Below are 26,211 nucleotides of genomic sequence, written 5' to 3' on the forward strand. Positions count from 1 at the left end.
ATCCTGAGATTAGTTATGAAGTGCAAATTAGCTATGATAAACTGGTGAACAATACTTAATGGGATGACGGATGGGCAATGGCAAACATTTAAAGAGTGCATGGAGGGAGTGCAACAATTGTGCATTCCTGTCTGGCACAGAAACAAAATGGGAAAGGTGGCCCAACCTTGGCTAACAACGGAAATTGCCATAGAGAATGCATCAAGAAATAATCATCCGGAAAGTTTTTGTTAGTTGAAAAACCTGCATTGCTTGTACATGTGCTGAGTGCACAGGACAGAGCCCTGTATATGAATATACATAAATATGGCAAAAATGCCATGTTCATATCTGATAGCAGCAGCATGTCTGGATTGCTGTGATACAGTGATAAATGGACATGTCATTGTCTGAATCTGTAATCATTGAACTAATAAATTCATGTTGTTGATTTCAGCCTTTATAATACCATATGTGCTCAAATAGAAGCTGTCAGGGTTTCAACCATTTTCCGCAGCAGTTTCTGTGGCAACGAAACTGGTCGTCACATTCACTCTTGGACTACATACCTCTGGGAGTAAGCTCCTGGGCTATGGTAGTGATAAACAGCCACTGTATTCAAGATTTATATGTGTGCTTTGTCTTACTCGAGTGGCACTAAATGTTAGAAGTCTGTTGAAGTCAATTTTCACAGAACTGCAAGTGTGGCTTAGCCAAAACCGTTTTTCTTTATTCATTCATGGGGTGTGGGCATCCCTGGCTAGCGTTTATTGCACAATCCTAATTGCCCAGAGGTAGTTAAGAATCAACCACATTGCTATGGGTCTGAAGTCACAAGTAGGCCAGACCAGGTGAGGATAGAAGTTTCCTTCCCTAAAGTTTAATATAACTTCTGTTTTTTAATTCTGTCCCTCTAAAAATGAACCTGTGGCTTTAACAATCTGTGTTGTTACCTTGAGTTATCTCTTCATCCATGAGGGGAGTTTTCATGCCAGGCAGAGAACGGCTGAAGTTAAGAGAGTTTGGGGCTTGTGGAGGCACAGGACATCGATCCTTTTGCAGAAGTTCTTCCTGATGGGAACTAAACCTGTTGATAGCAAAGTAATTTGTTGTTAACATTTCTCAAATCTCTGATAACATTGGAAAAGTCTGTTGCAATTTGTGAAAATGCAGTGAATATCATTTTATTTGGCCCTCCTGATAAATGTTAACTCCCAGTATCTGAGCTTTGTTTTTCACTCATTGTTTGAAACCTGCTCTTTGAATTTTGTCTTCTGGTAGTTACAAGTTTCTATTCATGGCATGTGGGCATCAGTGACTGGGCCGACATTTGTTACTCATCCCTGATTAGTGTAGGTATACACACAGTGCTGTTTGGGAAGGAGTTCCAGGATTTTGGTCTAGCGACAGTGAAGGAACAGCAGTATATTTCCAGGTCAGGACAGTCTGTGGCTTGGAGGGAATCTGTTGCCCTTGTAGATGGTAGGGATACTGCCTTGGAAGCGTCAGCAAGTTTAAATATTCTGTTATGCCTGGTGAAGGGTGTGATAGGTGGAGGGGACTGCTCTCTAAGTGTTAGCAGATTTGGAAAAAGTATGATTATACCCAATTATGCTGCATCAGTATTTGTAGCTTAACTCTGATTGATTCCACATCCAGAACCAGCACTGACAAATCTATTATTGCATTATATAGCAATTTTAGTGTAATAAAATATCCCAGCAGTTAGTCAAATCCAACTTCCCCTTTAGTTTTGCCTCTTCGCGACCTCTAGAATTTCACTTTGGTAATTACCCTGCCTAGACTTAAGGACAATTTAGTAGCAATGTTCAAAATTACAAGGGGTAACAAAGATGAAATTGCTTCCAATGCATGGGGAATTGGTAATCAGGAGACAAAAAAAAACTTAAGAGAATTGGCATACAAACGAGGAGAAGGTGGGGAGATTTCCTTTTTAATCATTCATGGAATATGGGCCTCACTGGCAAGACCAACATTTATTACCCATCCCCAGTATTTAATGTACTGAGTTATGACCTGAACAGCATTGGATACAAGGGTGGAGGAAGCAGATTCCACAGTGACATTCAAAAGGGAATTGGATATATCATTTAGAAAAGAGCAGCATCATAGGGAAAGAATGTAGGAGCAGGTATAGGCTATTCAGCCCTTTGGGCCTGCTCTACCATAACTGATCATCTATCTTAACACCGTTATCATGTACTATCCCATTTCCCTTGATCATTAGTATTTAGAAATCTATCAATCCCTGTCTTGACTATACTCAATGACAGAGTATTCACAGCCCTTTGGGGTAGAAAATTCAAAAGATTCACCCACCTCTGAGTAAAGAAATTCATCTTTGTCTCAATGTCTTGGGAGTAATATTAAGTGAATTCCTCTTTCAAAGTGATTGTGCAGGTACAAAGAGCTGAATGTCCTCCATCTTACCTGCTGTAAGATTCTCTGAAAAATGAACTACCAAAATAAGCCTTACGTTTTTCAGAAACAAATCTCACTTGTTGAAGAACTTGTCGAATATTTGGTCAGATAATTTGCGTAATTTCATTTAATTGAGTAAAGTGTAGATCATCTTTATTCTTTTCCACATTCAGCCAGATCTCCTGAACTTCAAGAAGGGCTGGATGTCCATTCTCGATGATCGTGGTGAGGTGAGTGTCTACCTACAAAGTTGTACTGTGGAATTTTTCACAGAAGAATTAATTGTCGTTATATCTTTGTCAATTAGTCTAATTAGTAGATTAGCTAATCTACTACCGGCATTTTCAATCATTTTATGAATGCCCTAATAGCCTTTTTCTCAGTTGTTAACATAGATTTGATAGGGTCCTGGGGAGTGTTGTCAAATAGAAAGACCTAGAGGTTCAGATACATAGTTCTTTGAAAGTGGCATCACAGGTAGACAGGGTGGTAAAGAAGGTGTTTGGCATGTTTGTCTTCGTTTCTCGGACCATTGACTATAGGAGTTGAGACATCATGTTGAAGTTGTACAGGACATTGGTGAGGACACTTTTGGAGTACTGTGTACAGTTCTGGTTACCCTGCTACAGGAAGGAAGGATATTATTAAATTGGAGAGGGTGCAGAAAAGATTTGCAGGAATGTTACCAGAACTGGAGGGTTTGAGTTACAAGGAGAGGCTGGATAGACTGGAACTTTTTTCACTGGAGCATAGGAGGTCGAGAGGTGGCCCTGTAGCGGTTTATAAAATCATGAGGGGCATAGATAAGGTAATTGGCAGAGGTCTAGCATAGGGGATTTTAAAACTGAAGGGCATATTTTTAAGGTGAGAGGAGAAAGATTTAAAAGGGACCTGAGGGGCAACTTTTTCACACAGAGGGTGTTCGCATGTGGAATGAACTGCCAGAGGAAGTGGTAGATGCAGGTACAGTTACAATATTTGAACAGATACATGAAAAGGAAAGGTTTAAAGAAATATTGGCCAATTGCAGGCAAATGGGATGAATTTTGTTTGGGAAACTTGGTCGGCATGAACGCGTTGGACCGAAGGGTCTGTTTCCGCACTCTATGAATCTATGACTTTATGACTCCATGACTGTATGAATCCGTGACTAGATTTGCTTTGAAAGTGGCCTTTGACCGCAATCTTTCCCAAATATGGATAATGATTTGGATTTCTCTCAGATTCTGTTCTGGTCCATAGATTTTTGAAGGTGGCAGGATAGGATAAGAAGGCAGTTTAAAAGGCATGAGTTATTTTAGTTAAATAATCATTTGATAGCGACGGACTTGAGTATTGCTGAAAAAAGAAACATTTCGTCTCAGCTTTTTGTCTTGTAATCATCAGGACTTTTTATTCATTTGCGGGATGTGGGCATCGCTGGTTAGGCCAACATTTATTGTCCATCCCCAATTGCCCAAGTGGCAGTTAAGAGTCAACCACATTTTTGTGGGTGTAGAATCACATGTAGGCCAGACCAGGTGAGGACAACAATTTCCTTCCCTAAAGGACATTAGTAAACCAGATGGGTTTTTCTGGACAATTGGCAATGGTTTCATGATCATCATTAGACTCTTAATTTGCAAGAATATCAATGCAAAGGAGAACAGCAATTTTATACTGTATGAGAAGAGCATACTGATAACTTGGCAAGTGGACTCTGAGTGATATTGCCATGGCAGTAGCTGGGTGATGACTGACAGTTAACTGCCAAATTTTGTTTAAGGTTAAACCAGGCAGTCTGACTTTGATTGGTCATGGCATTGCCCTGAAGAATGACACAAAGAATGACTCTTCCTTATTTTCTTAAGTTGAAACCGGCACAATGTCTATACATGCTCCTTTTATCTACAACATGTAACTCTAGGCTCTCAGCAATCTGGTTGACTTTTAACTGTTCTCTGAGAAGCTCTAATAAGCATTTAGTTCAAGAGTAATTAGGGATAGGCAACAAATGTTGAGCCCACATCTAAATAATAAAGGGAAACAATTAATCGCTCTTTCAAAGAGCTGGTACATGTGTATGCTTAAGCCTAAATAAGCCTGTTCTGGCTGTTAGAATTCAAGCACCTGAATTCTTTTGTCAAAATGTGATCAGGTGGTTCTGCGAGCAGACCTTCAAAAGAATGGGAAGCCATTCATTGTACAGTTAGTAAAGAGCATGGTCAGTGTGAATGAGACTGCAGCAAAGTGAGACAAAGGCTGAGTGAGTCACTGACTATATCGTTAGAAATTTGGCTCAAAGTGGAAATTTGGTGCAAAGGGAGTCAGAGGTGCTTTAATTAGGATTTACTGCAAGAAGTAAATTCTCCAGAATGAGACGTGAGTGGGAGAGAATAAAAGGCACTGATTGAGAGACCGGTCTGTCATCAGACCAGCAGCGGAGTGACATCATGAACCAGTGTGAATAGACGGCAGGGAAAGAAACTGATTGGTGAGTAGGGTTGGTGAATATTTCTAGTTTTTAAAGTAAAAGTTACGTCCTCAGGTTGTGTTTAGGCCTCAAGTGTTTTCTTCTCTCTTAAAAATATTTGCTTAAGTATAATATTGTTAATGGTGAGCGTTTTTCTTTTCAATTTACAATATTGTTACGTGAAATGTAAGTATCAGGGAATCTCGAGTAATTAATTTATAACTTAAATTCAATAGTAATGGTAGTACTGGTGATGTATTGCTGCTGCATCACGTGGAAGCTGCTGGACACCAATGTGATCCAGTGCGAACACACCCGTAATGTTTGCAGCTCGAGGAATTTCGGATCCAAGTTGAGGACTTAGAGACCAGATTGCAGGCATTGCTGCACGTTGAGGAAAGGAAAAGGTACCTGGACACTTTGTTCCAGAGGGTGATAACACCCCTCAGAATAGGTAATTGATTGTAGGTGAGGCAAGTATGAGGACCCATGGGGCTACCATTCAGGAGCCTTGACCCTTGCAATTGCCCAGCGTTAGTGAGGTTCTTCTAAACTGTGCAGAAAAGAGTGCAGGGACAATGAGCAAACTGACAATGGCACTCTGGTACAGGGAGCCATTGAAATGGGGGAAGGAAATGGGACTGTAGTAGCAGTTGGGGGCACTATAATTGCAGTGATAAGTACTATTTCAGCAGCTTTGAATGGGAACCCTGAATGCTGTGTCACCTGCCAAGTGCCAGAGTTAAAGGCGAGAGAGGAACTTGGAGAGAGAGGGGAGAGACACAGTAGTCTACATCAGTAGCAATGACATTGTTTCCTGGAACACTTATGTTGGGAATCCAAACAGGGATCAGGCAATCTTGGATCTGTTGATGTGTGATGAGTCAGGATTAATAAATGATGTCAGAGGAAAAGATTCCTAAGGAAACAATGATCATGACATGGTAGGATTTAGCAGAGGGAGGAAATCCTTCTAAGCTTAAATAAGGGCAATTGCAAAGGAACGAGGGCGAAGCTGGTTGGGTTATAACGGGGAAGGAGGGCAGCAGCAAGGACAGTTGAGGAACAATGGCACATGTTTCAGAAAATAGTTCATGACTTACAGTAAAGACGTTTCCCGGTGAGGAAGACGGATTCTAGGATGGGGATAAGAGGCTGAGGGGTGGTCTTATAGAGGTTTATAAAATTATAGGAGCATGAATAGGTTGAATAGCCAAGGTCTTTTTCCCAGGGTAGGGGAGTCAAAACTAGAGGGCATAGGTTTAAGAGGGGAAAGATTTAAAAAGAACAAGGGTAACTTTTTCATGCAGAGGGCAGTGCATCTATGGAACAAGCTGCCAGAGGAAATGGTGGAGGCGGGTACAGTTACAGCATTTAAAAGGTACCTGGATGGATATATGAAAAGAAAGGGTTTAGAGGGATATGGGCCAAATGCTGCAAATGGAACTAGATTAATTTAGGATGTCTGGTCGGCATGGACGAGTTGGACCGAAGGGTCTGTTTGCATGTTGTATGACTGTATGAGTTTATTAAAGCATACAAGAGTATTAGTGGACTTGATAGGGTAGATGGAGAAAGGCTGTTTTCAGTAGTGGGAGAGTCTAGGAGCAGAGGGTATAACCTCAGAATAAGTGATCACCCATTTAAGGCACAGATGGGGAGAAATTTCCAATTTGTGAATCTGTGGAATTCTTTAGCACAGAGGGCTATCGGGGCTGGATCATAAAGTATATTCAAGACTGAGATAGACAGATTTGTAATCAGTAAGAACATCAAGGGTTATGAGGAAAAGGCAGGAAAATGGAGTTGATCAGCCATGGTCTCATTGAACAATGGAGTAAATTCAATGAGATAAATGGCCTCTTTCTGCTCCTACATCTTATGGTTTTATGATGGGTTGAATGGTCTCCTTTATGATGCTATAATTCAACAATTGCCAAAATGGAACAGTCTGGAGTCTTGTCCATGAACATGTGAGTTAACTGCATTAAAAAAATCATAATTCAAGATCCTGCAGCTACCTGAGTCTTGCCATGATCACTTTCCCTTTTTGCTCCAACAGCTGAAGCTCAGACCTTCCAGGAGTGGTGTGTATTGTGTGCAGCTCTGCTGTTAACTGCGTAAATGCCAGGGGCTGATACAGGGCCAGATGTTTTCTTACTGAGCCGCCGTCCTCAGGCATCAAATGATCTGATTGATTGATTATTTCTTTTTTTAGTGGAAGAAACACTGGTTTGTTCTGACAGACTCCAGCCTGAGATATTACAGAGACTGCACAGCAGAGGAGGTAAGAGTTTTGACTAGCTGTGAGTTGCACCCCACCCTAGAACCCAGTGCTAATTCATACTTTTAAAAAAGAGAAGGTTAGGGTTCATAAGGAAGGGCATGTTGAGTAGAAATGATCATGGCTCAGCCTGTGTAGGCCTTTAGTGGGTGAAATACTTTGCAGGTTATTTTGGTTACATGATATAAACTGGAGCTAAACACGTATCCCAGAATGAAAATCTATTTTTAGCAGCCAATTTTGGTTCTAATCACCGTAATTAGAAAAAGACAAATCCTCTGCTCATGAAGATAATTCGCAAGAAATATCAAAGTAAAGAGAAAATAGTATTTATACTGAGACGAGAGTGCTGAGTGGTTGGGTGTTTGAAAGTCTTGTTTTCGTAGTCTTGGTCCTAAATACTATCATTTGAATTGAAGGGATGAAACAAAACACAGGCACAATTAGCACCAGGTGAACAGTAAAAGGTCATATACCATTAAGGGCCCCTCAGAATCCAATGCAGTGACTGGTTTCCTCTGAATCAGTTGAATAGTTTTTTGGACTGGTTTCCTCTCATTCAGCTTCAGATCAGTGCAAAAGATAAGTCTGAAACACTCGCAGCAATTTTCAGCCATAAGTGCCGAGTGGATGATCCATCTCAGCCTCCTCATTTGGTCCCCAGCAATACAGCTACCAGTCTTCAGCCAGTTCAATTCATTCCACATGGTATCAAGAAATGGTTGGAGATACTGGATACTGCAAAGACTATAAGCCCTGACAACATTCCAGCAATAATACGGAAGACTTGTGCTCCAGAACTTGCTGCTCCCCTAGCCAAGCTCTTCCAGTACATTTACAACTCTTGACATCTATCCAACAATGTGGAAAATTTCCCAAATATGTCCTGTACATAAAAAGCAGGACAGATTCAACCCAACCAATTACTGCCCCAACAGTCTATTCTTGATCATCAGTAAGGTAATGGAAGGTATCATTGATAGTGCTATCAAGTAGCATCTGCTCAGTGGCGTCCAGTTTTGGTTCCACCAGGGCCACTCAACTTTTGACCTCAATACAGCCTTGGTTCAAACATGAACAAAAGAGCTGAATTCCAGAGGTGAGGTGAAAGTGACAGCCCTTGACATCAAGGCTGCATTTGGCCAATTGTGGCAAATTGTAGCAAAACTGGAATCAGTGGGTATCAGGGGGCAAACTCTCTGCTGATTGGAGTCAAGATAGTCATGGTTGTTGGAGGTCAGTCATCTCAGCTCTAGGACATCTCTACAGGAGTTCCTCAGGGTAGTGTCCTCGGCCCAACCAACTTCAGCTGCTTCATCAATGACCCTCTCCCCCATCATAAGGTCACCATTCGTGACTCCTCAGATACTGAAACAGTCCATGTTCCAATGCAACAGGATCTGGACAATATCCAGGCTTGGGCTGACAAGTGGCAAGTAACATTGGTGCCTTACAAATGCTAAGTTATGACCATCACCAATGAGAGAACATATAACCACTGCCCCTTGATATTCAATGGTCTTACTATCACCAAATCCCCGACTATCAACATCTTAGGGGTTATTATTGATCAGAATCTCAACTGGACTCACCGTATAAACGCAGTGGTTACAAGAGCAGGTCAGGGGCTTGGAATACTGCAGCGAGTAACTCACTTCCTGACTCTCCAAAACCTGTCTATCATCTGCAAGGCAAAGTCAAGAATGTGACAGAATACTCCCCACTTGCCTGGATGAGTGCAGCCCCAACAACACTCAAGAAGCTTGACACCATCCAGGACAAAGCAGCCCGCTTGATTGGCACTACATCCACAAGCATCCACTCCCTGCACCACCAATGCTCAGTAGCAGCAGTGTGTACTATCTACAAGATGCACTGCAGAAATTCACCAAAGATCCTCAGACAGTACCTTCCAAACCCATGACACCTCCATATAGGAGGATAAGGGCAGCATAGAAAGCTATGCTGATAGAGTTTATTGAGGGAGGAAAAGGAACTTCACATGGGGCTGAATGACCTGTTTCTTTGCTGCATCTTCAATTTAATTGTGTTTACCAAATGCCACCTCAGTTTAGCTGGCATCTGAAACCTGCATCTTGAAGAGAGGAGGATCGTGTGTGTTCACATTGTTTTGTGGACCTGTAGCCAACTGGCTGTTTCCAAATGGCACTGGCTTCCAGTGCTATTCTACCAGACTGTGGAGTTTAGCTTTAATCAAATTTTTCTTCTTGTCTTCTCAGGCCAATAATCTGGATGGAGAGATTGACTTACGAAGCTGCAGCAATGTGACCGAGTATCAGGTTCAACGGAACTATGGGTTCCAGATCCATGTGAGCATGCTCTTCTATAATTCTCAATGCATGCTTGGTGTTTTCCACAATCCAGTTTAACCTGAAGCCTGAGATCCCGACTTGGAAATTTTACAGAACTCAATGGCTTCCTCCACAATTCCTCAGCATTTTGGTGGCTGATCCAAGGAAATCCTGGGTCATGTTGATTTGCAATGCTGCAGTTTACGTAACAGCAAAGCACCAATTGATTCGCAGGAAGTATATCTCACTTACATAGCAGAGGGCTGCCAATTCATGAGCCAGTTTTACTGGTCTCTCCTTTTTCTGAACTTGTTCTTGCTTGATGCCAGAACCCAAGTGAATTTTAAAAACAACCGGTAGAATTAGAGACTTGATCCAGGGTTTGGATTCAGTGCTATTCCTCTGACTTCTAACTCTTTAGATCTTCATTTTCTCTGTTTGATTACAATGCCAGTTTCTGTCATATTGTTTTAAGACTTTAAAAGACCATTCTATGCCCCTGCTTCACCCACCTCTCCAGGCAGTGTCAATTTGAGTTTTTCCGGTCTGTTCACAATATTGAAACCGCATCCCCCCCGCCCACCGCCGCCAGCCATGAATGCCCATCTTCTCCTGTATTATTGATATTGTGAGGCCCATTAACCTTGCAAGACTTCACAGCTGTCTTGGCCACATATCATCCTGAGTTGGAGGACACCCGTGGTGGGTGAGTCAAAAGGTAACGTGGTCTCCGGAAGACTTCAGAAAAGGTGCCAAGGAAAATTGCCAGAACAGCACCAGGGATAAGCGATTTCAGTTTTCAGTAATTGAAGGGCAGCAATTTGCAGGGCTTTGAGGGGGAGAGAGGGGAATGGGACTTATTAGAAAGCTCTTTCAAACAGTAGACACAGGCACGGTGAATGGCCCTGAATTGTTCTATTTAGGATATCTGGTCGGCATGGACAAGTTGGACAGAAGGGTCTGTTTCTGTGCTGTATGACTCTATGACATTTCCATTTAAATAGGTGACCTGTTATTTTTAAACTGTGTACACTAGTTCCAGTCTCTCCCACAAAGGGAAATGTTCTCTCAGCATCTACTTTATCAAGTTCCCTCAGGACCTTATGTTTAGTCTGATAAGCAATGTATTGCCTGAACCTTTCAAAAGGGGTCGGATATGTATTTGCAATTCCTGCTGACCATTAACCTTCCCCCACTGACCATTAATCTGCCCCACTGACCATTAACCTGCCCTGTCTGACCATCAACCCTCAACAAGTAACCATCAGCCTGCTCTCATTGACCATCAACCAGCCTAGAGTGATTGTCCACAAATTAGCATAAAAAACAGGTTGAATTTTGCCAGATTAACAGGGATTTAGTAAGATGTCCTATTGGCTGTTGTTTGAAATAGCATCGCTAAGTTTTAACAAAGGGGGTTGAATATAAAAATAGGCAAGTCCTGAAGTAGTATTGTGTGCAGTTTTATTGCATTGCTTGAGAAGGGATATACATATCTTGGCAGCAGTTCAGAAAGGGTTTGGAATGAAGGCATTGGCTATCTAGAAAGTTTGAACAGAGTGGGCCTATACAAATTGGAGTGGTAATCCTTATAAAACACAGAAGATACTGTGGGGTCGTTCATAGGTAGATGCTTAAAGAACATTTTACTTTGTGGTGAAACTAGAACTAAGGGACATAGTTTAAAATTAAGGGTCTCCACTTAAGAGGGAGATGAGGAATTTCTGCTTTCATGGGCTCATTTTCCTTAGGATTCTTTTCCCTAGTGAAGAGTAGAGGCTGAGTCATTGAATATATGTCACGGTTGAGTTATACAAGGTTTTGATTGACAAGGTAACCAAGGGTTATCGGGGAGGGGAAGGAAAGTAGATTTAAGGCCACGTGCATATCAACCATAATGTTATTGAAGTGAGCTTGAAGGGCTGAATGGCCTACTCCAGCTCCTACATGTTATAGTCTTACAGTTGTTATGATGATGTTATGGGGCACAGCACAATAGAGAGGTATTCAGCTCATTATGTCCCTTCTGTCTCTTTTATCGAGCAATCTAATTAGTACTTGACCCCACCGCCAACCCTAAAAATCATCCTCATTAAGGCTGGATCTAATAACCTTAAGTGCCCTTGTCGCACCGTGATAGTGTTCATACCGCTAAGCCAGGAGACCTGGGTTCAAGTCCCCCCTGCTCCAGGTGTGTGTAATAACATTTCTGAAGAGGTTGATTTGGGACTGGGGTCGGGATGGAGAAATCCCCACATATGGGACAAGTTCAAGTCCCACACAATCCAAATGAATTTCTGAACAGGTTGATGTAAAAAAAATTCTTCATAGCCTTTTAAAATTTCTAAAGAAATTTGTATCCATCAACTAGATCTTAACCAATGCCTCTGTGTGAACGGATTTTTTTCTCATTTGCCTTCAACTCTCCTGGTCAATTATTTTTAAATCTATGACTCTTCTGGTTATTGACCAATTACTAGAGTAAATAATTACTCCATACTTTCTCAATTTAAACCTCTCATGGATTTGAAAACTTCTAATAGGTCACTCCTAAATATTCTCAAATCTTAAAGACCGATTCCAAATTCTCCAATCTCACTACTTAAGGAGGATTCCATTTCCCAGGTACCATCCTAGAAAATTTCTTCTGTAGTCCCTCCAGTGTCTTGATGTCCTGCTGAGGCCTAATCAACAGCTGCCTCCATTTACAAAGCCGAGTAACCCATGCATTTTCTAAATCAAAATGGAAAGCTGTGGTGCTGGCAGTGTCCCCCGAGAACCTCCCTGTGTAGTTTTCTTCTATCAGGAAAATATCTGTTCACTGTCAATCCTAGCCCCCTAAACTAAGCCAACTACATCTCTGCCATTGTCTCCTTAACCTCACCTTCTTCCTTCTTTCAGACAAAAGAGTCCATTTATACCCTTTCAGCAATGACATCTGGGATTCGGAGGAACTGGATCGAGGCACTTCGAACACACGTTCGTCCAACTACTGTACCTGACGTGACAAAGTAAGCTGTAGAGTACATGCCAGTGCCCATCTGGTCTCTGCTGGTGTTTCTGCTCCATATGAGCCTTCTCCCCCTTTACTTCATCTCAGCTGATCAACATTGTATTTCTTTCTCCGTTGTGCACTTTCCTACCTCACTATTGGCATTGTGTGTCCCGACATCATTACGACTGCTAGTGGTTCAACTAGGTGGCTCCTCAATACCTTTTCAGAGTGGCCAATAAATGCCAACCACTAATGTCCACTAATGTGAACTAATAGGACATAGAACAGTACAGGCCCTTCAGCCCACGATGTTGTGCCGAACTGTTATCCTACTCTAAGATCAAGCTACCCTGCATACCCTACATTTTACTATTCATGTGCCTATCCAAGAGTTGCTTAAATGTCCCTAATGTATCTGACTCTACAACCACTGCCGGCAGTGCATTCCACACACCCACCACTCTCCAATCACCACTCAACTAATAAATAACATGAACTACTCCTTTAAAATACATCCACACTATTCACCTATATTACACTGTATGGGAGCAAGCTGCACATTCCTTCCACTCTCTGGCTAAAGAATCCTCTTCTGAAAAACCCATTGCTTTTATTAGTCACTATTTTGGTTCTGATATAATATGTTTCCATATATTTCTGTGCTGAGCATTAAAGGCGCATTGAAAGCCTTAGACTGCTCCCTGAAGGTGTACAACACAGACCTCACCATCACAGCCAAGCACTGTCCCCACCTTAATCACTGGCCTATCACATTGCCAATTAGGTACAGGGTGGGAGTCACAGTCTAGAATGTTTCCTTCTCCACTCTCTGTGCACAAGTCACTGAGAACAGTGACCAACAAAGAGAAAGAAATGTGTGAGGAATATGAAGTGTAATAAGGGGAGGGAGTTGGATTGGTAAGGAGAGTGGGGTGGGGCAAGGGGATAAATTGAGAGGGTAAAGGAAGGGATCGGGACGGAGGTAAGGGGAGGGAGTTGAATGGGGAAGGGGTGGGAATGGCGTAAAGGGGGGTAGGGGGATAATTCATGGGTAAGGGAGTGGCGGGGGGAGGTGAAGGAATATGGGGTAAATGGAGAGAGGGTTGGAAGTAAGGGAAGGGTGTGAGGGGGCAAAGGGAAGTGTTGAAGATGAGGGGTATAAGGGAGATGGGGAATGAGGGGAGGGAGTGGGTTCTGTAGAATTCTGAATGAAATGTTTTGAAGTTTGGATCTCGTTTGTGAATGTAAATGAAGTCCCTCAGAAATACAGATTTCGGTAATGAATTGATTTAACTGTTGATAAGATATGAAAATGCGCCTTATTGGTTTCACTAAAAAGTTTTCTACTGTCTCTCTGTTTTTCCTGCTTCCACTTGCTGTTACTCAGGAGGAACACTTGGATGAAAACACCGCCTCCTAAATCCAGGTTAGAGTCCATGACAGAGTTTATTTTAATTAACAGCCTTCCCGCCTTGCCCTCCTCTCCCACTGCCTTCCCTGGATAAATTCTCTCAGTTCGGAGGGCAGAGCATTGAAACATCAGGAGTTGTAACTTTGAACAATGTTGTTAGTGCTTTTCACTCAGCAATTCCTCAAGGATTTTTCCAAAGGACACTACTAATTTCCTTTGCGCTATCATTCAGGCAACAGAGGAATATCCAGAAATTGATTGGGAGTAGAGATTTCTAGAGCTTCTTTACCTTTTTTAAAACCAGTATTATTTGCATAGGACACGACCAGAACTGAGCATGTTGGCTTATTAGCAGGGATCCAGAGGCCAGGCCTGATAGAATGGATTAGATTAGAAAGATTTAGGTTTATGGCACGGCTTTAATGACTTTGAATACCCCAAAGTGATGTTCAGCCAAAGATATGCTTTTAAAGTTTAGTTGCTGTTGCAAAGTAAGAAAAGCAGCAGTGAAAATGCACACAGCATGATCCAACAAATAGTAACGTGAGAATTCCAGGGTAATCTGTTTCTGTTAGTAATGTTAGTTGATGGACAAATGTCAGATAGGACACCAGTTGGAACTCTACTGCTCTACTTTCAATAATGCAACCATGGCTTTACACACGCCTGGGGACCTACAGGGCATTGGCATAACATCTCACTCAAAAGACAGCATCTTGAACAGTACAGCACTCCCTTAGTACTGCACTCTGTGTGTGTCAGTACAGATTTTGTGCAGAAGTGGGTTTTGAGCCCACAACCAACTGAAAATGTTTCCCAGAGCTGCCTATAAGTGGTTTGCCTATTAGGTTTGCTGAAGCATAAGTTGTGATGGGGTAGTAGTATGCTTCCTGGAATTCAGTAACAGTTTGTGTGAAGAATTGTAGATGTATTTGTATTAATCCTCTTAGCCATGTATAGATTAGAATTTCTATCTTCCGGGATGAGTGCAACTCCAATAACATTCTCCTGGATGGTGTCAAGCTTTTTTAAAAGCAGCCCACTTGATTAGCACCACATCCATCACCTTCAACGTTCACTGCCTTGAAATCGCCAATGTACAGTAGCAGTAGTATGTACCATCCACAAGATATACTGCAGCAAATCACCGAGGCTCCTTTGACAGCACCTTCTAGACACACAACAACCTCTACCATCCAGAGGGACAAGGACAGCAGGTACGTGGGACACTACCATCTGCAAATTCTGTTCAAGTCACACACCATCCTGACTCGGAAATAGATCACCATTCCTTCAGTGTCACCAAGTCAAAGTTATGGAACTCCCTCCCTGACAGCCCCTTGGGTGCATGTACACCCTGTGGACTGCAGTGGTTCAAGAGGTAGCTCCCTCTCTCCAGGACAGATGGGGAAGGTGAATAAATTCTGGCCCAGCTGGCCAAGCCCATGAACAAATAAAACAGTCCAAAAGTTCACAATTTTAACTCTGCCATGACTGATATTATGCTATTGCAGCTCTGTTTTTTAATGACAAAAAGTGAATATCCTGTCAGAGTATTTTTTAAACAAGTGTTATTGTGAAACTAACCATACCGAAAATTTAGAGGTTAGAAAAAAATCTGAAATTTGGGAAACCTGGAAAATAAGAGCAGGAGTAGGTAATTTGACCCTTAAAGCCTGCTCTGCCATTCAATATGATCATGGCTGTTCCTGCTTTCTGTTTCACTCCTTCTAGAATTCAGTGTCAAGAAATTTCTCTTCATCTCAGTCCTAAATAGCCTATCCCATATCCTTAGACTGTGACCTCTGGTTCTGGACACCCCACTCATCAGGAACATCCTTCCTGTGCTTACCCAGTCTAGTCCTGTTAGAATGTTATAGGTTTCTCTGAGATCCTCCTCATTATTCTGAACTCCAGTGAGTATAGTCCTCACTGATCCAATCTGTCTTCATACAACTATCCTGCCATCTCAGGAATCACCTTTGTTGCACTCCCATCTTAGCCAATAGGTCCTTAAATTTTATTTGAAAAAGTGTTATTTGAAACCAAGTTTAGCTGTCAATATTTGTGAATAAAGGAGTGACACCAAGATCAACATTAAATATTGAAACAGAAACCAGTTTTATCCACAGGAAAATATCGTTAATCTTAATACAAGAAATGAATCGATAGCATTTTCATAAGTAATATTTCACCCGCAATGTCTAAACTTATACATTAACTAATATTTCGGAGATAACAAGAACTGCAGATGCTGGAGTCAGAGACAATACAGTGTGGAGCTGGAGGAACACAGCAGGCCAGGCAGCATCAGATGTGCTGACATTTGCAATCGATGAGTTGATGCACTGATGTCATGTCACAATTGGATCCCTGGGGTATCCCTCTGCAGCAGGGAATTGCTGGCAGGTCTTTTTTTTCAACTGGATTGGGAATGATTGTGCAACAAATACTAACCAATGGGTGTGTACAAAGTGAGATTTGGCCAGCAACAAGTAGCTGATTGGTTTATGGAGTGGTGACCAGTTGTCAATGACAAAAGCTATCAGCCTGCCAAAACCTGTGATTGGTGGCAGGGTAACTGAACAGATTGTGGGTGTGAGATACTGGCAGAAACCTTCGGACCTTCAGAGGGGGAGGCAGTCGGTCTGCCTGCAGTAGGGTGGGGTGGGGTAGGTATTTTCGCAAAATTTAGGAAGCATCCGGATGAGCACTTGAAATGCTAAGGCACAGTAGGCTATGGACCAAGTGCAGGTAAATGGCATTAGTGTAGCTTGGTGTTTGTTGTTCGGCATAGACATGGTTGGCCGAAGAGCCTGTTTCTATGCTGTGTGACTCTATGACTAACCCATTCCTCAAAAGCAGGATTGATGTTTCCTGAGTCGGGGGAGAGTGAGATGTCTCAGGGAGGAAATCAGTAAGTTCCTGAACAGGGAGGAAGTGAGACAATCCATAAGTCCTCCTTGGAGCAGGATGGTGACAATACATGGGTGATTCCTTCAGCTTCCTGTCATGAGGACAAGGGTGGTTCCTCCAATCAAAAACTGGAGATCGAGGGAGTCTCTATTTTTCTATTCTCAGTATTTTCACTCAAACTCTTAGCCAAGGAACTCACTCTTCTCCCTCCTCTCCTCCCCCAACCCATCACCATCCTGAAAGTGGAAGTTGTGTTTTTAGGATTTTTCACTCCTTGCAAAAAGTAACAGGATTAAAAGAGGTGTCATTTTATACATCAATGTAACTTCAGGAACTTATGATTGTGTCGGTTGTGCACACCACTTTATTCCATTCCCCTGTTTATCTTTCTAATTCTTATACTCTTCATAATCAATGTAGTGAAACAAGTGAAACACTGGTGTATTGGCGGTGTCACTGGACTACTGCCCCAGAGTTATGGATTCAAATTTATGAATTTAAATTCTATTCATGAAATCTGATACTCTCAGTAATAGTAACATATAACTATCATTAATTATTATGATAGCCCATCTGGTTCATCCTTATCCATCCTTATCTCATGGAATCGCAGAATTGTTACAATACAGAAGGGGAGAAGCCATTTGGACCATTGTGTCTGCACTGGCTTTCTAAATATTCTGGCTAGTGCCAAACTCTTACCTTTCCCCATAATACTGCACATTGTTTCTATGTAAATAGGCATATAATTCCCTTTTGAATGTCTCAATGGAAACTGTCACAACCCTTCCAGGAAGTGCATTCCAAACCCTAACTACTCACTGAATGAAAACCTTTGTTCTCACATTACATTTGCTTCTATTACAAAACAATTTAAAACTGTACCATCTGGTTCTCAGTTCTTTTATGAGCAGGAGTCTAACTGCAATTATACAAGGCATTGGTGACACCACACATCAAGTACTGTGTGTAGTTTTGGTCTCTATCCAAGGAAAAATGTACCTTTCCTTGGAGGACATTCCTAGTTCTCGTCTACTATGGAGAAATTGAGCAGTCTAGAAGAATGAGATGTAATCCTAATTGAAATGCATTAAATCCTTAAGGGATTTGGTAGGGCTTTTCTTAATTCATTCAAGGAATGTGGATATCACTGGCAAGACCAGCATTTATTGTCCATCCTTAATGCCCTTGAACTGTGTGGCTTGCTTGGCCATTTCAGAGGGCAGTTAAGCATCAACCACATGTTCTGTTTGAAATCACATGAAGACCAAACTAAGTAAGGATGCAGATTTTCTTCCTTGAAGGGTATTAGTGAACCACTTGGATATTTAGGCAATCAGCAGTGGTTATATGGTCACCATCTGCCATGTGCGATTTGAACCCAAATCCTCAGAAATCAGTCAGGAACTCTGGATTACTTGTCCAGTGACATTATCACTACCACAGCCTTCTCTAAATAGGTGGATAGTGGGATGATGCTTCCATGGCTGGGGAATCTAGAATTAGGGGTCGCAGATACAGAAGAAAACAGTGAGCTTAACTGTGTGATGAGAAATTCATTCACTGCAAGGGTTGTGAATCTTTGGAATTCTCTACCACAGATGTGGTTGTGCAGTTATCAAGTTTATTCAAATCAGAGATTAGATTTTTGGATACTGAATGGGACTAGCCAGATTGTTATTGACTCCTTTGTCTGTCCAACTGTTCTTTCTTTCTTTGGGCTCTATCCCTATCCATAATTTACTCCTACCTACCCACCCCCTGCCCCTGCCCTACCATCTGCATATAAACCAACATTTACCTAGCTATCGTCAGTTCTGAGGAAGGATCACCAGACCCGAAACGTTAACTTTGATTTCTCTTCAAAGATACTGCCAGAACTGCTAAGCTTTTCCAGCAACTTCTGTTTTTGTTTTATGTGGGATTAGAACTGGGAAGTAGAGTTCAGGTGAAAGATCCACCATGATTTCATTAAAGGGTGAAGCAGGCAGCTCTTTCATCTACTCTTAATGTTTTTGTGTTATGTTCCATATTATTTTGCCCCTCTACTTTTTAATCTCACATTTTATTGTTGCATCTGTGGTCTCAATCGGGATCCAAACCTGTTGGTAAGACATAAAACTAAGACAATTTCTGTTGTGGATTGAGTTTATTGACTACTCCAACTGCTTCTACCCCCAGGATGAGAAGTACTCAAACAATGACTAGGCACCATCTGTATCTTCTTAACCTTAAATGAAGGCACTTGACTGCATAATTAACCTGACATTAACATGTTGCCCTTCTTCTCTAACCTTCAACAACTGGAAAGAGTCTAGAAAGAGAAGAATGAGAGTTGACTTCATTGAAGCAGTCAAAATTCTTAAGTGGCTCCTCAGAATGGCTGGAAGGATGTTTCCCTTAGCTGAGGTAGGGGTCTAGAACCAGGGGACACATCTCAATATCAGAAGTAGGCCATTTAGGACAGAGAAGAGAGGGAATTTCCCCACTCTGAGGTTGGTGAATCTTGAAAATTCTCTACTCCGGAGGACTTTGTAGACTTGGTCATTAAGTTTATTGATGAGGGTAGAGCAGTGGATGTTGCTTACATAGATTTTACTAAAACATTTGACAAGGTTCCTCACGATCTCTGGTCCAAAGGATTAAGAGACATGGGGTACACAGTGAGTTGGTAAGTTGAATGCAAAGTTAATTTGGTCATAAAAGACAGAGGGTATTTGTGGAGCGGACCAGTAGTGTTCTGCAAAGATCAGTGCTGGGACTCCTGCTATTTGTTTTATATATATTTGTTTTATATATATTATAAGTGATGTGGATGAAAATGTAGGTGGTCTGATTAGTAAGTTTGCAGATAACATGACAATTGGTGTAGCTGTGGATAGTGAGGAAGGTTGTCAAAGGACGCAGTAGGATATAGATCAGCCAGAAAGTTGGGCAGAGAAATGGCAGATGGAATTTAATCCAGACAAGTGTGGAGCAATGCCTCTTGGGAGGCCAAATGCAATTGGGAAGTGTACTGTAATGGAGCAATGCCTCTTGGGAGGCCAAATGCAATTGGGAAGTGTACTGTAATGGAGCATTGATATACAGAGGGATCTTGGGGTGCAAATCCATAATTCCTTGAAAGTGTCAACTCAAGTGGATAAGGTGCTAAAGAAAACTTATGGCATGCTCACCTTCATCGGTTGGGGCATTGAGTACAGAAGTTGGCAAGTCATGCTGTAACTGTATAAATCTTGTTACACTTCATTTGGAATATTGTGTGCAGTTCTGGTCACCACACTACAGAAAGAATGTGGAAGCTTTAGAAAGGGTGCAAAAGAGTTTCACCAGGATGTTGTATGGATTAGAGTGTATTAGCTATAAGAAAAGGTTAGACAAACTTGGATTGTTTTTGCTAGAGCATTGAAAGCTAAGAGGCAACCTGAAAGAAGTACATAAAATTATGAGAGGCATGGATAGGGTGGATAGTTGGAGTCTTCTTCCCAAGGTGGAAATGTTAAACACCAGGGGACATACTTAGGTTTAAGATGAGAGGGAGAAAGTTTAAATGAAATGTGCAAAGCAAGTTTTTTTTACACACCAGGTGGTAAGTGCCTGGAAGGTGTTGATGGAATGGTGGTAGAAGCAGATATGATAGTAACATTTAAGAGGCATTTAGACAGAATACATGAACAGGCAAGGAAGAGAGGGATTCAGACCGTGTGCAAGAAGTTGGGATTATTTTAGAATGGCATCATTGGTTGGTAGAGACATGGTGGGCCAAAGGATGTGTTCCTGTACTGCATGTTCTGTATTCAAATCAGAGATTGATAGTTTTCTAGATCATGAAAGAATGCATGCCTAAATGGTGAAAGAGGCAGTTCAACTGAAGCAGTCAAAAGGAAGTTACGACTGATCTGAAATGGAAGAATGTGCAGGGTAACGAGGAGAAGATAGGAGAATGGCACTAAATGAATTGGTGGTGCAAACATGGGCTGAACAGCTTGCTCCACAGTAACAGTTCTGAGATTCTGTGATATTAAGGACTGTGGGGATAATACAGGAAATTGATGTTGAGGTAGAAGATCAACAATCATGTAGCTAAAGGCAGAACAAGCTCCAGTGGTTCCCAGCATCACCAATAACAGTCTTAAGCCAATTCAATTTAATCATCATGATATCAAGAAATGGTTGGAGGCACTAGATAATGCAACGGCTATGATCCTCAAAACATTCTGGCAATTGTACTGAAAACTTCTGCCCTTGAACTTCTTACACCCATAGCCAAGTTGTTCCTGCAGCTACATCACTGGCATCTACCTGGGAATGTGAAAAATTATCCAGGTATGTACTATATACACAAAGTAGGACAAAACCAACAGGCCAACTACCACCCTATCAGTCTACTCTCAATCATCGGTCAAGTGATGTAACGGGTTATCAATAGTGCTATCAAGCAGCACTTGCTTAGCAATAACCTGCTCACTGACGTTGAATTCCAGAAGTAAGGTGAGAGTGACAGCCCTTGGCATGAAGGCTGCATTCGACCGAGTACGGCGTCAAGGAGCCCTAGCGAAACTGGAATCAGGGGGAAAGCTTTCCACTGATTGGAGTTGTACCTGGCACATCAGAATATGGCTGTGGTTGTTAGAGGTCAGTCATCTCAGCTCCAGGGTATCTCTGCAGGAGTTCTTGGGGCAGTGTTCTAGGCCCGACAATCTTTAGCTGCTTCATTATTGACATTCCTGCCGTCATAAGGTCAGAAGTAAGGTATTCACCAATGATTGCACAATGTTCCACAAGGGAGAATGCACCTTTTAATGTTGATTGGCAGTTAACAGCTTGGCTTTGTTTATATTTTAAACTAGATAGATTGATTTTCCTTGGTCAGGGCATTGCCCTGAGAAATGAATCAGCGAATGGCTGTCATCTATTTTGCTGATCTGAAATAGGCACAGTCTGTGTCCTTTCTGTCTGCAAAGAACCAGGGCCCTGTGTATTAATATATCCAGATATCATGTGTGCCACACTGCGAGTCTGATAATCCTAAATTAGGTGTTAAATAATTGCACATTCAGGACTTTCCAGCAAATGTCGTCCAATTGAAGCATCACATCTAATGTTAGACACTGTGTCACAAGTTTTAAAAGCGTAAGCTGATTAGGACCAGTGTGAAAAAGGTGTCTGCCTATCACAAATGAGTGGTGTGAATTTCAATATGAATTTCAGTACCAGTGTGATATAGGGAATATAGGGAATACATCCCAAAGAATGGTGGAGCATGTCCCTTAGCTGTTCACAATAAGCAAGGTACTGACCGTACCCAATCAGCCTGATATAAAATCTTCCTGCTTGTATTTAAATCTGCCCATCTTGTGGCCTGCCCCTACCTATTTCTGTAGCCTTCTCCAGCCCAGCAACGCTCAAGTTATGTCCCTGATGTATTGCTGATTTTTATCGCTCCACAACTGGCACTCGAACTTTAGCTAACATGACGTTGTAGAGGGAATTTGTTCTCTGAACCTTGCCACCTCCCTCTTCTTCAAGATGCTCCTTAAAATCTATCTCCTTCATCAAGCAATTTTCATCTGCTGTGAAATCTCGTTATATAGCTTGATATCAAGTTGTGTTTGATCTACACTGCTGTAAAGCTCCTTGAGATATTTTATTATTTCAACAATGCTTTATAAATGTCAATTGTTGTGTTCAGATGATGGTGACTCGTTTCAATAATCTCTTTTTCTGTATTCTAGTTTAACAGAGAGTAACAAGGAAAATACTTTCCGTGACACTATAGCACGAAGGAATGCAGCAAGACAGGAAGCAGCGATCACAGCTGACAAGACCCGGCTGGAGGTCCCGCGGAGCGCCCGCAGGCCAGAGGGCCATGAGCAGCTCCTGCCACCAGTGGAGAGTGTGGAGCTGGAGCCCGTGCAATCACCTGCCAAGGCAGAGGAGCTGACCCGTGAACAGGCCCAAAGGATCGCTGAACGTAGCAGGTGGTTCGAGTCCACAAACCTGAATGACTGCCCAAGGAAGGGGACAGAATGGAACTCCCCACTTGTCCAAATCTCTGAGGCCCTCAACAAGGACATTGAGGTGAAATGGCAGGAGCTCGAACGTATTCCGTTACGGGATCATAAGCAGGTCCCTATCATGCCCTTGCAATCTCCCAATCCTGGTGTCAATGACAATGGGGTCACCGAGCGACTGAAGAAGGAGGTAATGATTGAAATTGCATGGTGGGACCAGCATAGAGTTGATAGCACATGAACCAAGCCATTCAGCCCATCTTGTTTGTGCAGCAGACTACAATCTTCCACTCTTTACCATCACAACCTTTCAGTGCATCCTTCCATTCCTCTCTCCCTTTGTTATCTAACTTTCACTTAAACATATCAATGCTTATCACCTCAACCACTGCATAGGACCAAATCGCAAATTCAGACTACTAACTGAGAATTTAGGCTAACCAAAGATCCCGGCATGTTTTTGATGTTTTTTGTCAGCTAGAACTGTGTGGTAGATGCAGCACAAAAGTCTTCTCATGTTAGAAGACAGCAAGCACGAGTTCTGACTGTGAGCAAGTATCATTCTTGTTATAAGGGAAGACCATATCCATGCCCTATATACCTCACAGCCTGACTGTGTTCTCATCTTGTTATCCCTGGCAAGTTTCAGAAGGCCCAGATATCCCATACATTAACTGGTAGAGTCCTTGAATCAGATGTCTGCCCCAGATACAGAACTGAAAGGCCACTTTTCAAACTCACAAATGACATTCTACATGACTTTAACAAAACTACATTCTCCCCCGCAATCCCCCATCTTGACCTTTGACATGGTGGAGAACACCACTCTCCTCCAATGCCTTGTGGATGGGACTGTAATATCTTCTCTTCCTACTTCCGCACCAGTCTTCCATCCCCCAGCCCCAAGCTGCCCCGCAGTCATATCATCCAAGAGCACAGTGGATTGCCTCCGGTACTGCTAAATTATCAGGGTGCTTATCTGATCCTGAATCAGTGCAGAAATTTCTTCCAGTTAAATATTGAGAAGACCAAAGCCGTTTTTGGTTCTTGCTGCGAGCTATTTTTCCTTAGCTTCCGGCTTCATCCCATCCTGTCAGCTGTCCAAAATTATGCCAATCTGTTGGCAGCCTTTGAGTAGCATTTGATCCCAAAATGATCTTCTTACCTTACGTCTGTGAGGTCACTCAGGCCACCTATTTCCATAACATCACCTGACTTCATTCCTGCCTTAGCTTATCCACTGCTGAAGACCTCACCCATGCCCGCATTACCTCCACACTTGACTTTGCTATTGCACCCTGGCTGAACTCCATCAAGCCACCCTCTATCTTTATCTCATCCAAAACTCTGCTGGCCTTGTCGTAACTCATAGGAAGTCCTGTTCCCCTATCAGCCTTTGCTTGCCAGTCAAAGCACTGTCTCAGCTTTAACACTTTTATCCTCATTTTCAAATTGCTCTATGGCCTCAGTCCTCCTTACCTTTGCAATTCCAACCCACAACTCTTGAGATCCCTGTGCCACTCTAATTCTGGCTTTATGAGCATCGCTAATTTTAATCGTTCCACGTTCGCCTTCACTTGCCCAGACCCTGAGCTCTGGAATTTGCTCCAGTGACCTTTCCATCTTTCTGCCTCAGTTTCCCATTAAATTTACCTTTTTGAACAAGTTTTATAGGTCATAACACCTAATAACTTCCCACTTGTTGCAGTGTCATATTTTTGTTTTATAATGTTCCTATTTCATTATGTGAAAGGCATTACGTAAATAGAGTGGTCTCCATTAGCAGCTGTTGATTCTCCCAGGCTGACCTTTACCTATTCCTTTTCCTGCCCAAGTGATTTTCTCTCTCCCTGGAATCTCCACTTCTTATTACTCCACCCCCTCCATACACCCCACCCCATCTTCAGCATATATACTAACCTTTGCCGAGCTAAAATCAGTTCTGAAGAAGGGTCACTGGTCCCAAAACGTTAGCTCTGCTTTCTCTCCACAGATGCTATCAGACCTGCTAAATTTGTCCAGCAATTTCTGTTTTTGTACGTAAATCGAATGTTGTTATTGTTTTGAATGCGGGGATAAATCATCGACCACTTTCCTCACTACAAATCGGATGTGGATCTGCTTGTCCTGAAGTGTTTCACAAAACAAACCATTCAACACTGAGAGTGGCGGGTTCGATTTGTGTCCCTGCACTTTCACTTCTTAAAGACCCACACGCACTGATACGCCCTCCCCCTTCCACACACACACTGACCTCCCACATGCACTGACCCACCTCCCCCTCCATTCACATGCACTGACTCCTTCTTCCCCTATCCCCACATCTACTAAAGCCCCTCTTCCACTGACGCCCTCCACCTCCACCTCACACCCTGAGCTCCCCACCACATTTACTGATCCTCCTCCCCCCATTGCACTGAAACACCCTCACACTTGACCCATATGCACTGAAACCACTCCCCTCCACATGTACTGACACCCCTACCGCCCTGTATGCACTGATGCTCTCCCCTCACAATTCCGGACCCCCCCACCACTCCTATGCACTGACACCTCTCCTGCACGTGCCCTGACACCCATACTCCTCATATGGAGTAACACCTTGCCGTCACAATACACTGGCACATACTCCCCCTACCCTCACATACACTGACACCCCCTCCCATGGTCCCCATATGAACTGACACGGTTCCCACACATGCACAGACCCAGCTCCTCCTCCCTCCAAATGCAGGGTCCGAACTCCCACTTCCCAATGCACTGACCCTTAATCCCACCCCATGCACTGATAACACCTCCTGTTTCCACCATTAGACCCCCCATCCCAGAACATGCACTGACAAATTCTCCCCCCATATGCACTGATCCACCTCACCGAAAACCCACACACTGAAGCCACTCCCTTCATACACCCTGTCACCCCTTTCCCACATGCACTGAATCTCCTTCCCCACATTCCTTTTCACCCCTATTTCTCATATGCACTGATGTCCTCCCTCACAGTGCAGTGACCCTCTCCTCGCACAACCCCACATGCACTGCCACCACCCTGGTACTGTTCCCACATGCACTGATCCCCATCTTCCCCCATGGCATTGACACCTTGCCGCCTACATAGACTGACAACTGCTGCCCTCCCACCACACCCACCAACACTTGCCCCTATGCACTCACACACTTCTCTCCACAGGTGTTGATACACCCTCCCACTGCCCCCAGAGACGCTGAAACCACTCCCTCAACATGCTCTGGCACCCACTCCCCCAACAGCCACATGCACTGACCCCTCCCCCACATGCACTGACCCCTCCCACAACAGCCACATTTACTGACCCCCTTCCCCACATGCACTTACCCTTCTCCCCGCACATGCACTGATCCCCTCCCAACATGCACTGACCCCCTC

At 42.8% G+C, this 26,211-nt stretch overlaps 1 protein-coding gene across 2 annotated transcripts in view; it reads left to right on the forward strand.

Annotated features, from left to right (window-relative positions):
* The window catches only part of triobpb (TRIO and F-actin binding protein b), an 80,820-nt gene that overhangs the window by 12,504 nt on the left and 42,105 nt on the right, over positions 1 to 26,211 (forward strand). For both annotated transcript variants that reach the window (XM_048617641.1, XM_020519093.2), the window contains 6 exons: positions 2,595 to 2,651; positions 7,092 to 7,160; positions 9,398 to 9,487; positions 12,371 to 12,480; positions 13,852 to 13,890; positions 22,527 to 22,995. In XM_048617641.1, the coding sequence (XP_048473598.1) occupies positions 2,595 to 2,651; positions 7,092 to 7,160; positions 9,398 to 9,487; positions 12,371 to 12,480; positions 13,852 to 13,890; positions 22,527 to 22,995 (834 nt within the window). The remainder of the gene's footprint in view (positions 1 to 2,594; positions 2,652 to 7,091; positions 7,161 to 9,397; positions 9,488 to 12,370; positions 12,481 to 13,851; positions 13,891 to 22,526; positions 22,996 to 26,211) is intronic.

This window comes from Rhincodon typus, chromosome 37 (assembly GCF_021869965.1).
Source record: "Rhincodon typus isolate 14 chromosome 37, sRhiTyp1.1, whole genome shotgun sequence".
Lineage (NCBI taxonomy): Eukaryota > Metazoa > Chordata > Chondrichthyes > Orectolobiformes > Rhincodontidae > Rhincodon > Rhincodon typus.